Genomic DNA, 17,371 nt, shown 5'->3' with positions numbered 1-17,371 from the left:
AGGGGTGACAAATTATTAGACTCAATCAGATTTTTTATCAAATTTTGTTGTTACACCATTTTAACAGTACTTTTACTTGATGGACATGGGTAAATAATGTTGTAAATAATGTTTAGTGTTATATAGTATACACTTCTCACAAATTTTCTCAAAGTCTGTGCAATACAGTACACACATTATACTAATCTATCAAAAGAGCAAAAAAATGGAATCAGCTGTTTTCTTATCATGTGTGTTTTCATAACCTCAAAACTACTATTTGTGTTGCAATGTGCTTTGATGTGTTAGTGGTTGTCGCATAAGCTATTTTAACAACAGTTTTTTAGTTTTCTTGACATAAATCAACTTTTTTGTGTCTTTTTTCCCTGTAAAACATTTGCCAGAAAATATATTGGTAATAGGCAAAACTGCAGATTTATCACCTCGTAAAATATCTATGACCAAGGTTCTTTTGAAAGAAAATCATTATTCGCAAAGGGAAACAGCAAGAAGACTCAATATATTACAAAAGCCTGTAAGCAGGATTAAGCGGGCCTCTAATAATAATACAATTTATGAATCTAGTCGAGTTGGAAAATGTGGCCGCAAACCTAAATTGAATGAAAGATTGAAAAGGAAACTAAAGAACATGGTTCTCAACAACAGAAGAAGTACTAAAAAGTAGTTAGCAGAGGAAATGAAAGCATATGGTGTCAATGTTTCACCCAGAACTGTTCTACGAACCCTTAAAGATGAAGGCCTAAATGCAAGACGACCTCGAAAGAAGCAGAAGATATCACCAGCCATGGCTAAAAAGCGCTTGGAGTGGGCAAAAGGGCTAAAACACTGGACTCAGGATGTTTGGAAGAAGGTAACAAGTAAAACATTACGTTATTTACACTAAAAAACAGCGAAGAATGGTTCCACAGGCCAAAAACTGGTTTCCAGATGATGGAATTTGTGTTTATGCACGACGGAGCGCCATATCACCAAGCAAAAACAGTTAAAAGCTTTTTAAATTCAAAAGAAATCAGTGTTCTGTCTTGGCCAGAAAATAGCCCGGATATGAATCCGATTGAGAATCTTTGGGCTATAGTAAAAAACAGGATGAGAAAAGAGAAAATTACTACAAAAACTGGTTTGATAGACTTTAATAAAAATTTTGCACCATGACCAAGAAATAAAGGATTCTTGCAAAAAAACTGGTGGAAAGTATGTCTAACAGATTGGCATTGCTTATAAAATATAAGGGATTACATACTAAGTATTAGATGTGTGTAAAAGTTAAAAATGAATAAAACGTATTGAAAAACCATGTTGAGTCTAATAATTTGTCACCCCTCTGTAGGTATACGAATATACAATAATAAATCATACTTCATAAAAAATAGAAAAATCTTACATATTAATTTTCAATATGCATAGCTTACTGATAAAAAAGTAGAATATTAACTTCCTAAGCCATAACAAGATTTTTCTCAGTCTTATATTAATACGAGTATATTAAGAAAATATTTTAAGAGTCAAATCAAAAATATATTTATTTCCCCAGAAAGAGTAGATCATACGATGCATATTCATAAAGTATGTGCCGTTAGGTCACAGGAAAAAATAATCTCATAAGAAACATGTTTTATTGGCACATTTAGTTAGTTACAAATCTACTTCACATATCTACATAATCCCTGTTCACTTGTAAGCATTTTTCATACCGCTGTAGCAGCTTCTTTAACCCCTCTGCATAGAAGCTCGCCGCCTGAGAGTTGAACCAGTTGACAACACTGTTATACAGTTCCTTTTTGGTTTCAAAGCAATGTCCACCGTTTCAAGTGCAAGAAGAGGAAGTAGTCGCTAGGTGCAAGGTCAGAACTGTATGGTGGGTGATCAAAAAGATTTTGGCTGCAGTGTGAAGACATGTGGTATCGTGAAGGAGGATTACACCAAATTAAAGTTTCTGTGTCGTGTCTTCTGGATCGCACGTCTCAGTTTAGTGAGCATTTCACAATTTACATCAGCTGTAATTGTTGTCCTATCATTCTTGAAGAAAAGAAAAATTGTTTATGGCAACCCTTAGGATTATTTTAAAAGTCTCAGTCATCCAAACAACCAAAATTATTGCACCTATGACAGAAAACTCTTGTTTTTATCAAATTAAATTTTTGACCTTGTTTCTCCTATGAATGAAATACAAAGTATTATGAATTACCAAATCCATCTTGCACAAACTTCAATATTTTTGGTCAGGGTAATCCAAAATCTGCTTTTACCTTTTAAATCAAAGTGCTAACCTCTTGAGCTGAAAAATTATGTATAACATAACTATTGTTATTCTACTAACCCTTTGAGGACCAAGTTAAAATATGTGTGTGTCCGTCCGCAAATAAAAACTATTCAATATTAAATAATGTGCTTTTGCTTGCTTTGGAAAACTCCTATTTCTTGAGCTGTATGCGAAATATTTTATTGTTTTTTTTGTCCTGAGTGAAATTTGTTTTTCTTGTTTTAAAAATAAATTTCTTATTAAAAAGTTTAATTTTTTATAATTTCTTAAAAAACTTGCAAACAAAAATATTTGTTATATGATATCTTTTATAAATCATTGTATTTGGTTAATGAATAAAAAGATTGTTCTGAATTATGTAAAAACCTGCTTGTTCTATTGAAGCATGCTAGTTGTAAACTATAATTTCTTGAAAGTTTGTTAAGTCTTACAATTTGTTATGCTATTATGATTACTCAATTCTTACGTATTCTCACTATGAGAAACAGAAATCACAATAGCGAAACAAAGTGGGCTACTTCAATACTGAAATAGACAATAGCAACAGGCAGTGCAACTTCTATTGTTTTACTGTTCTATTACAAAGGTTTTAATGTTCCAGATAAGTTGTTAATTAGATTAAGTTCTTTCAACCAAAAATGCTTTTAATAAAACATTATTTTGAATATTGGTAACATTGGGTACTACTTCATTAAAAGTATTAATGAACTTTGTGCGATTTTGGGACATAATAAACTTTTTACATAACAAATTATATATATGTAATTATATAACTCCTCTTGGTTCATGTCTCCTAGATGAAAAGTCAGTGTGATTATGGAAGAATAAGTTTTTAGTGATTGAAGGTCACTCGTCTGCCTACAGGATACAGTCACTCGTACCCTCTTTGAGTGTGGAGCTACTTATTGACACAAACACGTTACGTGGTGATTGGGTCATGTTCAATGTGTGCCACGAGTATGATGTAATGCGCAGGAAAACTGAGCTGCCTTTCTGGGTGTTTACCGCAATAACCAGTGTTACACGTCGATGTAAGTATTTTATTGTATTCACCATTTATTATTTTAAGTGTAGTAATAGATTGATTCATTCTGTCTTTCATATATTTCATACAAATGTCTATTCCTTACTATAGTTAATACAATTTCCTATTTATTCATAGTGCACTTTGAAATGGTGGATTGGGGAGGCGGTTGAAGTTGAATAAAAACGCATGTGAATGCATATAGTGTTATGATTGTGATGTGTTTCTATTAATTCTAATTGTATTTAGTAGCCATGGTTGAGCATTTGACTGTGTGCACCATGTGACTGGTGCAGTTTTGGACAAGTGGTATTCGAGGTCTGCTATACAAATCGCTCTCTTTTTATCTAAAAGACATAGGGCAGTGGGTGCATATTGCAAATAAATAAATCTTTATTTGTCGTTCAAATTCTTACAATCATTGACAATGTCATATTGCAGCCTAGGGCATGGTCAAAATAAAACAATTTTATCAAAATAATTTAAACTTAAACTAACATTCAAAAAAGAAAAAAACAGTGCTTTAGTAGCATAAATTAGTCAGTGAAGGTTAATTTAAAATAAACTAGACCTAGATATATAAATTAAATAGTAAATAAACAATTGTCAAAATTCACATATAAAAATTATTATATATCTAAAATGTAATGTTTTTTAATTCTAAAAACTTGTCTAAACTATAGAAAGGGTGTTTCAAAAGCCAACTAAAAAAAGCTTAGTGAAGGTTTTATGTGGATACTTATTTACCAGAGGTTCCAAAAAATTATAGATTTTCAGCGATGTTACCATGTGACTATTTAAGGTTTTACTGAGGCGGTGATAACCAATTGCAGCATTGTTTTTAGTTCTAGTATTGTATGAATGAATTTCGTTATTAAATTTTTAAAATTTTGTATTTTTTAGAATATAGTTAATTAAATCAAATATATATAGATTCATAACCGTTTGAATCTCTAACAGAATAAAAAGTGGTTTACAATGTTCCAGCAGTTGAGAATTAGTCATTACTCTAATAGCTTTTTTTTGAAGAATTAAGATGTCTTCAGTTCCTGAGCAGTTGCCCCAAAATATCAAACCATATCGAAAAACTGCTTGGATATACGCAAAATAGGCAGTCCTCACATAGTTTTTAGGAACAGCACTCTTAAGGCGATCTAACAGGTAAATAACTCTAGAAAGCCTCTTGCTTATATATTCTGTATGTTGGTTCCAGTTTAGTTGGTTATCTATATACATTCCTGAAAATTTTACATTGGAGCTAAAACTGTTATCAAGAGGGGCCAAATAAGGTTTCAAGCTAAAAATTATATTTTGTGTCTTTTCTTCATTTAATAGAAATCCATTAGATCGAAACCACTGGGAAGCACCTATTAAGGTTTCATCTGAAAATTTTGAGAGTTCTCCAATGTTATTTGCAATGTTAATAAAAGTTGTATCATCAGCGTAAAGTATTGTTTTAGCTGTCACTGAGAAAGGTCGATCATTTATACTGATTAAAAATAGAAGTGGTCCAAGGACAGAGCCCTGTGGGACACCATATTTTACTGTAATGTCCTTGGACCTTACCCCATTGATGGTAACTGTCTGTTGTCGATCATCTAAATAAGACTTGAAAAATTTCAATGTAGGATCTGAAAACCCGTAATAATTTAGCTTTGTGATAAGATCACAGTGGTTAACACAATCAAAGGCTTTGCTCAGGTCACCTTCTTTTAGCCTTATTTTCAAATACCTATGCATCTATGCATCAACAGTAGATTTAGTCTTTCTAAAACCAAATTGAGATGCATTTAAAAGATAATTGCTCTCCAAGAAATCAACAATCTGTTCGTAGACCAGCGTTTCAATCAGTTTTGATAGGACTGGAACAACAGAAATGGTACGATAGCTCCCAGGCTCATCCTTCGAACCCTTTTTATATATTGGGCAAATTCTGGAAACTTTAAGTTGTCTAGGAAACACCCCCTCTTTTAGTAATTGGTTGATACAGGTTGCTAGAGGATTTACCAAACTTAAAGCTATTTTTTTTTAATAAGTTATTTGACATATCGTAAAAATCAAGGCTGTCACAATTTTTCATTTTTTTAATGGCTTTCAAAACGTTCTCTGGAGTTATATTTTTCCAAGAAAAGTACTGGTTGGACACAATAGCTGGCAGCAACTCATGACTTTGAGCATTATTTACAGATGATTTTATGTTTCGTTTAACTTCATTTACAGAATTTACAAAACAATTATTGAAAGTATCAGGATCAATGTTGGTTTTGAAATTATTAACTTGAACATTATTATTTTTTATAATATGCCAAGCCGATTTGCATTTATTACTACTTTGCTCTATATAATTTACATTACTAGCTAGTTTTGCTTCTTTGATGGACTTTTTATACTGATATTTTAATTCATTATACCTATCTCTTAAGGAAACATTTTGATTATGATTGCCCTTTATCAAGTCACTAAGAAACAATAATTTTTCTTTCATTTTCCTTAAATTGTCAGTATACCACATTTTATTCCTTTTTTTTGGATAATTGTTCGGTTTTAATGTTTTTAATACTTTAAAAAAATTTATATTGTTAATGATAACAGTGAACAGAGACTCAAACATGTATTCCGCACCATTGAATTTAGTTAAATATATTAAATTTTTCCAGTCATAAGTAGCTAGCTTTGAAGACAGATTTTCAAAATCACATTGAGGGATAAACAATTTAATGGGATAGTCAGTTCTAGAATTATTGTAATCGTTTTCAGTAAATGTTCTATTTTTCATCCTAATGTTGACAGTGATGCCATCATGATTAGAGAATGGGAATTTGAACGTACTGACTGAGGCTGTCTTGAGAGAATGTTTTCTTATAAAGACATTATCTAGACAATTTTTTCCTCTAGTTGGTGTATTATTTAAATAGTAAAAATCATACTGTCTTAAGATATTAAGCAGTTTGCTAACTGTTGCAGTGTTTTTTGTAACATCAAAGCAAATATTAACATCGCCTCCCAATATAATATCACAATTAGTCTTTTGCGTAATATATGACAGCAATGTTTCAAGAGTGTATAAAAATATATTGGGGTCACCATTTGGAGAATGATACAGAGATACTATCAATATTTTAAGATCATCAATAAAAATAGCAGAGGCTTCAAAGTTTAATTCATCACAAAATCCACTAATGTCCCACTCCCTAGATTGAAATTTACCATTTACAAATATGGATGTCCCCCCTCTAATGTGGTTCTGTCTGCAATATGCAGCTGCACAGTAATAATTATCCGGAAATGATAGTTTAATTTCATCATATCCAAGCCAATGTTCTGACAGGCAGATTACATGCACATTAGGCATACTAATAAAAAAACTTGCTAAGACATCAATTTTATTTTTTAAACCTTGTATATTTAAAAATATTATATTAAACTCTATGAAATGCTGGTTAGATGGATTTCCAGAAAGAGTGCGGAGTTCAGTGATTGAGCTAGTTCCTGTTTTACATTGGCTAAATTGGTAACTTATTAATAGTTGGGTTAGGTGAAGAGACGTGATTACTTAAATGTATTAAACTAGTATCTACAGAAGAAATGTTCCGAAACGTGTCTTGCAGTGTAGTATCAGCCACATTGACTTCTAGCACATCATTTGATATAGAAGCATTTAGAGCATTAGAGTCTTTAGTAGTGGTTTGTCAAGTGTAAAGAAATTTCACACTTCAATTTTGCAACAAAATCAGAGTGCATCAGTCCATTTCTAAGTTTACCAGCAGATGCTTCGTCAGTTGTAACTATCTTGACACTGTGCTCTGTCAGGTAAATGCTCTGTCAGGTAAGTTGAGGTGTCCAATGGTGTATCTTAGGGATCAATATTGGAGTCAGTCCTTTTTCTTGTAACAGATCAACATCGGTCAAATTTAAATTTCAAATGGTTTGCAGCAAGATCGGTAAGCGGAAGTTATTGTGTACCAAAACAGCTGAGAAAGCAAACCAGATGGTATGTTTTTCATCACATGTAAGTCTAAAATTATTAATAAAGCAAAAGATAAGTCAACTTGTACTAGAACCAATTTGAGCTATTTAATTACAATAATCAATAAAGAAATTTGAAATCTATTAGCGATAATAACTAACACCAAATAAAACGTATTGGTTTGAGTTGGATCCTGAAAGAGCTCACAACTTCCACTCTGTAGACCAGGGCAGTTTTTGCGCATTGCTCGGCCTTCTCCTTCTTCTTGCCTCAGCTGTGAATGTGAGAGGACGTTCATTGATGTCTTTGAGAAAGAAAGCACAAGTTCTTGTATAATTTTGTTTTAATTAAATTCAGTCACATGTTAAAGCAAGTGAGATTGGTGAGTGAAATTATGTCGAGGTAGAAAATGTAAATTTAAGTGAGTGAAACATGTGAGAACTTATTAATCTGGACATGATATAATCGGTGAGTACGGTGTTTTTACTGATCTCGTGTGAAATTTTACAAATAACTATAAACAATATTTGTAGTGAACAAAAATTATCTTATAAATAACAGGCATTGCGTTGAACATTTAAATAATGCTACAACAATTTTCTTTATTATTGCTACTTGTCTTGCTATATGAGTGTTAATATTGAAGCTATTGTAAGCGCACAATTTTTATAAACTTGTTTTTTTTACTGTTTAAATATTATGATGTTTTCCTAAGTCAATTGTGTATTGTACCATGATTGTATCAAGGGGATGAGAGTAAAAAATCTATGTTATGAAAAACGAATGATAAAAATCATGGGCAGGATTTTCAGTGACAGTGAATTATACCATTTTGGTTAAAATTAAATGTAATTGTCTACTACTAATTGTTTGTTCAAAGACATTTAAAATGACAAATATAGAACATTCTTTATTGAATATGTAATATTTTATATATAATCAAATTTTGAATTTAGATTTATCAGCTTTTGTAAATAAAAAAATGTTTTTGTAGACGTAGGTGAATATTTGTTACTATGTTTAATATACAAATTTTTATCACATTGATTATGAAAATATAGTGTAACTTGGTGCGTTACTTAGATTTGTATGATATTATTATTTCAGTTGTTTATGATTATTTTCTGGATGAATTCCATGAAATAGCTCTCATATATAATATTTGTGTTAAGTGAGCAAATTTATTTGTGTTCCATTTGAAGTTTATCTTTTATTATGCCCATATTTTGATTTACTAATATTTCATTTACTTTATAACTTTTTTTAGTATAATCCTGTTTGATCAATTAACTATTTGAAATCTTGGTTTTAATGTAACAAGCTCATGTTTACATAATGAAAACAATCAGTGGACATTATGAGAGAATGTAATTGTTATTAATACACATTTTTTTAAGAAAACCAATTTGTGATTTATAAATTAAAGCAACAGAAAACCTTTCTTGTGTGAGTAATAATATCTATTGTCAATAATCATATTACTATTTTGAGTGCTTATATTTATATAATAGGTTAGGCATATGTAATAAGGTATTAACATTTTATTTGTGAATTTCTATGTTTATATTGTATTGAATTTTATTGTGTTGAAATGATTTATATTTTGTCTTTGTATATGTTGTGATTGTATATTCTAATGCACCAATTTTATGTACTTTATTTTGAGAAAAGTATCAACCTCACATTTCGGACTTTATCATATGGCATCACCAACCTTGAGCAATACATCATAACCCAAATACTTCAACTACATAACATTGCACCAACAACGTGACTAATTAATTAACCTCATGTTGATCATGATCATATGACACCAACAACGTTGGGCTTTAAGGAGTGCGTATAAACTCTACATAATGAGTAAGGATGTCATATGACGTATATTCTTATAGTGGCCCAAAGGAGTACGGACGTCATATGACGTTCAGCCTCTGTATTTTTGTATTATTGTAAATGCATTGCTATTACTGATTGCCTTTAGGTAAATTAGTCTGTAAAGTGGTTCCATCTATCGGCAACATTCTTAACTTCCATGTTTGTGCTCCCATTCATTTGTAATCTGATTTTACCACAGATCGCAGTAGACACCTGGTAGAAGCCACCAACTCAAGGTTGCGTCGCGCGCGCATCGCTTTGCTGTCAGAATATGCCGCCACATTATACTAGCCATTCCTTGTATACTGCATACTGTGGCCATATTTATCTTGTGAGAGTGACATATTTGTTGAGCAACCTTCTAGTTTGTTCTGTTGTTCAAATGGCAGACAATATTGATTGAGTCTGCCGTAGTGAAGAAATAAGACATTTGATTTTGAAAAAGTACTGAAATATTGACTTGTAGAACACGTAGTCCTTTTTTATTAAGCTTTCAAATGTAAATAAACATTTTTAAGAGATTTTAAAGATTTTAATTTTTTACTCCTTTTAGTAATTTTTTGGATTTCATCCATTACTCATTTTAGCCTATCAAAGGAAGACGTTATATGGCGACCATGCTCTTAAAGGGTTAAAGCAAACACCCATATTTGAACTTTATGAAATACCATAATCAACGTGGGCCTAGAGCTATACATCCATTCAACACTACATCGACCTGATCTACAACATCCTCACTTACATGAACAGGTTGAATTACTCAATCCAGAATTGAAAGTTGATTCAATATGCTAACGACAACTCTCTGTATCAGATTAAACTCCGAACATGATCTCAAAGTAAAGTCATTCATTGAGTTGAATTCACGCATTGAGTATTTTGAAGAAACAAAAGTCTCAAATCAAATGTGATGGATTTTTGTCTTTGGCAACAACAAAGGCAAAATTATAGTCCTGCGATGATGGTGGATGATATTGTCTTGGAGGAAGCTGAATCTGCTCAATTCTTTGAAATGTATCCCGATTGACTACAGACATTGGACAATCACATCAACAATGTATGCTCAAAGGTTGCTTCAAGCATTTATATTTTGTGCTATCTTGTAAAAATTTGTTCAGCAGATGTGTTAATATGGCTTACTTTGGTTTAATACATCCATATTTATATTAGGGATAGAGATTATGGGACGGCTGTTCTAAAAATACAAGTTTGAAAGAATATTTAAATCACAAAAAAAAAAAAAAGCTGTAAGAATTTTGTTTCAAATTCAACTTTAGGTCAACTAGAGTCATTCAATTATGCTTCAGGGAGCTTAAGTTGTCAACTAAACCCTGTCCCTATATTCTTGAGGTCATTTTGTACTGTCAACTCACATGCGAGTTGGTCCAAGGTAAGAATGTCCATCAGTATGAGACTACAGACGTAACTTTTGAACTGAAAAACACAGAATTACAGCATTTAAACATTTGCCACTCTAAATTAGTTTGAGATAAATAGCCTTCCTGAAGGTATTGAACATATGATTGATTCCTAAAAATTTAAATCTCAACTGAAACAGCTCCTACTATTTAAGGTGTTTTACTCTGTTGAAAAGTTTATATTGGGCCACTTAGAAGAAAGTTCTTGACATTTGATGCACTGGAGAGAAAAAACGGGAATAAGCCGGGAACTCCCAACAATGTTTCAAAGCAGAATCACGAATCCAAATAAGTTTATTCGCAGATAACATCTGATTGGCAGTACGCAAATAACTGATTGCCAGTACGCAAATAACTGATTGCTAACACGTGTTATTGTTGTACTTTCTGTTTGAAAAATGTAGATAGATAACCATATTATCAAATTACTAAGTTTAACAAATAATATTTTGATTATAGTTGGTACTTTGTAAATTTACTTTGGTGCATTGTCATGAGTCTGCTGCATCTAAAAGCATTTTTCAACTGGAAAAACCTAGGGTAAAACCAGGAATCTGAAAAAAAGCTTTTTATTGGCCACCCTGACAATGCAATTGTTAGATTGTTCACACAATAAAGAATATCTAAATAAAATAAGCAATTTGGAAAAAGAAATGTCTAGATTAAGCAATGAAGCTCATCATAATCTACATGACATTGCTGATGAGACAAAAAAACAAAAATGTTTCAAGTCTACTGAGACCCAGACCTATGACGGGACTTTTTGCACTTTGACAAACACACCAATCGTCCTTGAATTAGCTCGGTTATGTAGAAGGCAAGATGAAGTGGAACTCAAGATTGACGGACTGTCAGCTCAACTCAATAATCTTAATCTTGAACCCAACAAAGACACAATAACATCATTTTCTAACCTTGCTAACTACAATCAGAAACACAAACCAAAGGGACATAACATGAACACTAGCTACAGAAAACCTAAAAATAGTGGCAAGGGGGACAATGTTTTTAGTGTCTCTTTGCAAGTAGCAAAAAGTAAATCATCAATTACTTCAGGGGATTCTAGCCAGTCAACAACCCCACAGGCTTCGATATTGATGGAGGGAGTCAGTCAAACCCTGACCAAAAAACTGTCCACAATATCTTTGACAGAGGACCCCAGCCAATCGACAACCCCACAGGCTTCGGTATTGACGGAGGGAGTCAGTCAAACCCTGACCAAAAAACTGTCCACAATATCTTTGACAGAGGACCCCAGGCAATCGACAACCCCACAGGCTTCGGTATTGACGGAGGGAGTCAGTCAAACCCTGACCAAAAAACTGTCCACAATATCTTCGACAGAGGACCCCAGCCAGTTGACAACACCACAGGCTTCGGTATTGACGGAGGGAGTCAGTCAAACCCTGACCAAAAAACTGTCCACAACATCTTTGACAGAGGAACCCAGCCAGTCGACAACCCCACAGGCTTCGGTATTGACGGAGGGAGTCAGTCAAACCCTGACCAAAAAACTGTCCACAACATCTTTGACAGAGGACCCCAGCCAGTCGACAACCCCACAGGCTACACCTACTGCATTTGCTCCAAGTAATGAGAAAGACGCCAGCATCATTGTAGGTGAGACAGATGTTCATTTTTTCAACTCTATAATTAAAACAAACAGACAAAATGATCATATTATCACATATCCTTTCAGCTGCAAACCACCCTTAAATTCAAAGAAATTTTCAGAGGGCCAAACTGTAAATGACTTTTTCAATAAAAATATAACTTTTTACAAAGAACACATGGCCAAAAACTACAACATGATACCAGCCCAAAATGTTCAAAAGAATTTTTTAGAAACAGTGCCCAGGAAAAAATTCAAATTGAAACAATTTCAAAAAACAAAAACCTTCATAAATTCTTTCCGGAAAACAAAGCAACTGGTTTAAAAAACCAACTAAGTGAACGTCCTCACAATAAGAATCCCAAGAAAAATCAAAATAGAACACATGGAGGAAAAAATTGTCAAATGACAATTCTTCACCAGAATGTAGATTCATTAGCAAACAAGGTAAATAGATTGAGTCACATGCTTGAGAACACAAATCCTGGTCTGGTAATTCTTACTGAACACGGATTAAAAAATGAACATCTTGAAAATACCAGAATCCCAAATTATGATCTCATAGCAGGTTTTTCCAGGGACACACATAAGAAAGGAGGAGTTGCCATTTATAAGAACAATACATTTGGATATAAAATAGAACCAATCATTGCAAAACCATCAATAGAAATGGTGTGTGAAACGCAACTAGTTGCTATCTCAGAGGGACAGGAATGCACTTATGTCTTGGGAATCTACAGGCCACCTGGAGGAGATCTTGACATAGCCCTTGACCATGTATCTGACATTTTGGACACTGTACCTGTATGGAAGTCACGTATTATAATCATGGGGGATATAAATATCGATTGTCTAAAACAAGATAGGGACAACGCAAAGCTAACTAATACTTTGGCAGCATACAATATTCACCGTTTACAACTCCCACCTACCAGAGAGACAAATACTACATCTTCATCCATAGACTGTGTATGTAGTAATATCACTCCTCAAGAAATCAATGTCTCTACATTCACTACTGGGATTTCTGATCATAAAGCACAGCTAAGCTCAATCTACAAGTGTTCAGCTCCTCTGCCCATTGTAAATTCAGAAAGAAGGCACTTAAACAAGAAAAATTTGGACCACCTAAAAGAAATTCTCCGCGATCAGGAATGGGATGAAATCATAAATACAGAAAATGTAAACACAGCGTACAAAAAACTTAGTGGCATCCTCACCTCAGCAATGAACACAGCCTGCCCTTACAAAAAATCTAGATCCAAACAAAGGCATAACTTTAGAAGCATGTCAGACCCTGTTGCTAACAGACTTCAAAAAGACTTTCTTGAGGCTCTTGAGCAAGAAAAATTAAGACCTGGGGTTGAGGCAAAAAGATTAACAGCAGAAAGGAAAAAAGCATATGATTTGAGATTGAAATTTTGTAGAAGACAAGCAACTGCCGACTTTATTAACAATGCTGATAACAAGCCTAAAGCGATCTGGGACACCATAAACAATGAACGACAAAAAAAATGCACGGAATCAGCAATTGAACTGGAAGTTGACGGAAACAAAACTCAGAATCCACTCCAAATAGCAGAACACCTAAATACTTATTTCACAACTGTAGCCGAGAAAATACTGAAAGAAGCCGGTCAAAATCTTGACCTCACTGACAACCAAATGGACATAATCAACAATGTTTCTGATTTTAAGTTCGAAATGACAAATCTAACCGAGGTTGAAAAAACAATTCTTTCACTGAAATCAAAACCCTCAGCTGGAATTGACGATATATCATCCACTGTATTGAAATATATAGTCGAAGAAATCAGGCTTCCATTGACAAACATAATTAACAAGTCTCTCTTACAAGGCATTTTTCCAGACGATCTTAAAGTAGCTAAGGTTATCCCGATAAATAAACAAAAGACATGCAAAGTTGCAAGTGATTATAGACCAATATCTCTTATTCCTACGATTTCTAAAATAATTGAAAAAATTGTTTTAACAAGATTGATGAGACACCTCTCTTCTAACAATCTCTTATCTGAACACCAACACGGCTTCCTACCTGGAAGATCCACCACTACAGCCATCATAAGTTTTGTTGAAGGTGTAATAGACCAGTTGGAAGAAGGAAACTTGACCACAGCTTTGTTCTTAGATTTTTCTAAAGCATTTGACAGTCTGGGACATAACTTGCTTATTAAAAAGCTTAAAACATTGGGAATTCACAATACAGAAGAAAGGTGGTTTTCAAGCTACTTGAAAAATAGAACTCAATTGGTTGAGATCAAATATACAGTGAACAACACAACTTACCATGCAAGATCTTATCAACTTCCTATCAGTAGAGGGGTTCCTCAAGGATCCGTCCTTGGACCAGTACTCTATATACTGTTCACTAATGACTTACCCAATCATCTCAGTGAGTATGCCTCTTCTACAATGTATGCAGACGATACTGCTTTGATGTTGGCAGAAAAGCAACCTGATAATTTAGACTGTAAGGCCTTCATTGCTTTAAATGTAGCCAAACAATACTGTCATGTTAACAACTTGGCACTAAACGAAGGAAAAACAAAGCAAGTACTGTTTAGTAGAGCACAAAATGAAAATGCTGGACTCCCGATGTTAGAGGTGGAGGAAGAAACTAAGTACTTGGGAATTATTGTAGACAGTGCTCTATCTTGGACACCTCATGTTGATTTGGTCTGCAACAAATTAAGTACTGCCCTGTATGTGCTCAAAAGAGTTAGAGCTGTCACAGACCTCGCAACAGCTAAAGTTGCTTATTTCTCACTATTTGAATCCCACATAAGATATGGACTGCTTGTTTGGGGTGGATCAACTGCAGGAAATCTGAATAGAGTCCTAATAATGCAGAAAAAGGCTGTGAGAGTGCTAGCAAGCTTGGGACCAAGAGACACTTGTAGAAGTGCCTTTAAAGACCTTGGTATCCAAACTGTTACTGCCTTGTTTATCTTTCAGTCCATCAATCACATTCTCACAAGCAATGCTGAAAGATTCATTGACATCCATACCCACAACACCAGAAACGCAGTAAATTTCAACCTTCAATCTCACAGACTTGCAATGTTTGCAAAAAAACCTTCCTATGCAGGAGCAAAATTTTTCAATCTACTGCCAAGACATCTCAAAGAAGAGAAGAGACTATTCCCATTCAGGACACGTCTCACCACCTGGCTGGCCGACAAGACATTCTACTCCGTTGAAGAATTTTCAAATTGGAGAGATTTGTCAACCTAATTTATAATTACTTTTATCTATTGACACATATTCTGTACTCTACGTTCACGAATAAAGTTTGCTTTGACTTGACTTGACTTGACTATTGTTGTTGTTGCTGTTATTATGGTTTATTAAAATTTAATTGTGTATTCTGTGTAAAATATATATTATTTGTATTTATTTTTTATATAAAAATATACTTAAATATTTTCTTTAAGTTATATTTTATAATCTATTTGTACAAAAGCAATATTAACTCAGTTAACAAAAATGTTTCAGCTCAAGAATCAGAATCTGAGTATACCACCTATAGTGGATTCGAGAAAGACGTTTACACTGTTGTGCAAGACTACCTCAAACACCGCAGCTCACCTATGGTTCCTTACTATCTTTATGAGTTGGTAATGTATACATTCAATCACTTGCATTACCTGGACTTAGAAATGAAGAACAGGTCTCAAGAGTATGACTCTGTTGAAAATCTTATGCTGAGTATGTCTGATGAGTGGAATGACAATAATTTGGTGAACACAGATGACTTAGCTAGAACTGTCCTTCCTCCAAACTCCTGTTTTGAGACGGCATTCACATCAGACGAGCCAGTCACCCGTATCATCCCACAAAGTTCTGTGGACACTATATGTCTCGCCACGCAGAAGAATTCAAGGCCTTCAAATCCTTCCAATATAATGACAAAATCACAAACAAATATCTTCAAAATTTGTGAGGAGTCAAATAGATTGTCAGTCTTACCAGAAAAACAACTCAGTCCAATGTCAAGGAAACGGTTCTCTAACAAAAACAAGCCGAGGAGAAAAACTGAACATCTAAGGCGAACACAATCGATGGCACAGATGGATAGAAATATGAAACAAAATACTTTACCATTACCTACCAGCCGCCAGAATGAGAGTGGTTTGACGAGTCAACAAAGTTATGTCAACTATGGACTGTCTCAATCCATGGATGACCTGTTAGTGGTCGATGATGGTGCAGGGCTGGACTTTGAGGCAGCCATGCAGAGTGTCAACTGTCTGATGAAAGCCAGCTGTGGGCCTAGATCTGCTCCTTTCCCAAGGTCAAGCACAGAGTCTCAGCTCAGCTCAGTGAGCAGTTCTCTCGAGTCAGTCTCAACTGTGGGTTCCTATCCACTTAAAAATAACAGTTTTGTTTGTATTGGTAAGTTAACTCTATTTTTTTTTTCTAACATTTTAACTTTTAATATCCAAATATCCTTACCTAATGTTCTGAACATTGAAGTTGATAGATATTTTACGATCGTTAAGTTGCTTGTTAAATAGAAACATGTTGTGCTAGTGTGAATTTAATCTTTATAGAACACTGAAGTTTCCACATATTTAATGCATAATGGTTCCATAGTGTTTGAGAAATGAAGAGAGAGAGAGACCGCAAAAAATATTTGTCATAGCATTCTTAAACCTTGAATGAATGACTGAACGTTTATTGTCATATTACATCTTACAAGATCCAGCTATGCTGGTAAGACAAGATAGTCAGACATAGAACAATAATAAATATTGTCACTGCTACATAATAAACCTAATATTATATGATACAACACCATCAATAAACTGCACATAAAAGTTTTACAAAGATGTCAGACATTAATAGGATAAACAGTGAAATTTGAAAAAACTTTGACATCAGTAATAACACTGATAAATAAATGTAAACATATACATCCAACAATTCCCTTTCTTTTGTCTCCCATTGTTAGTAGTAATCGATTTAACAATAACAAAATTCCAGCTAAAATGATTCACCAACAAATAAATAAACACTAATATAAATAACAGTATTAAAATTTTCAGCAATAAATAAATTAACTATAAACTAATTAACAGTATTAAAACGTATGTCAAACATTTATTTCGTAAAACAGTGCTGAGTCAGATAACGTTAAAATTGTAGTATACCAATAAGTAATAACAATCATTCATTAAACCATTTAACAAAT

The 17,371-nt window shown here is 33.5% G+C and overlaps 1 protein-coding gene across 2 annotated transcripts in view; it reads left to right on the top strand.

Moving 5' to 3' along the window:
* Nucleotides 1-17,371, top strand: part of LOC124369588 (DEP domain-containing protein 1B-like) — a 49,101-nt gene that overhangs the window by 17,743 nt on the left and 13,987 nt on the right. For both annotated transcript variants that reach the window (XM_046827631.1, XM_046827630.1), the window contains exons 4-5: nucleotides 3,125-3,291; nucleotides 15,673-16,572. In XM_046827631.1, the coding sequence (XP_046683587.1) occupies nucleotides 3,125-3,291; nucleotides 15,673-16,572 (1,067 nt within the window). The remainder of the gene's footprint in view (nucleotides 1-3,124; nucleotides 3,292-15,672; nucleotides 16,573-17,371) is intronic.

Source organism: Homalodisca vitripennis, chromosome X (assembly GCF_021130785.1).
Source record: "Homalodisca vitripennis isolate AUS2020 chromosome X, UT_GWSS_2.1, whole genome shotgun sequence".
Taxonomy (NCBI): Eukaryota; Metazoa; Arthropoda; class Insecta; order Hemiptera; family Cicadellidae; genus Homalodisca; species Homalodisca vitripennis.
This window is presented reverse-complemented; position numbering and strand designations above follow the sequence as displayed.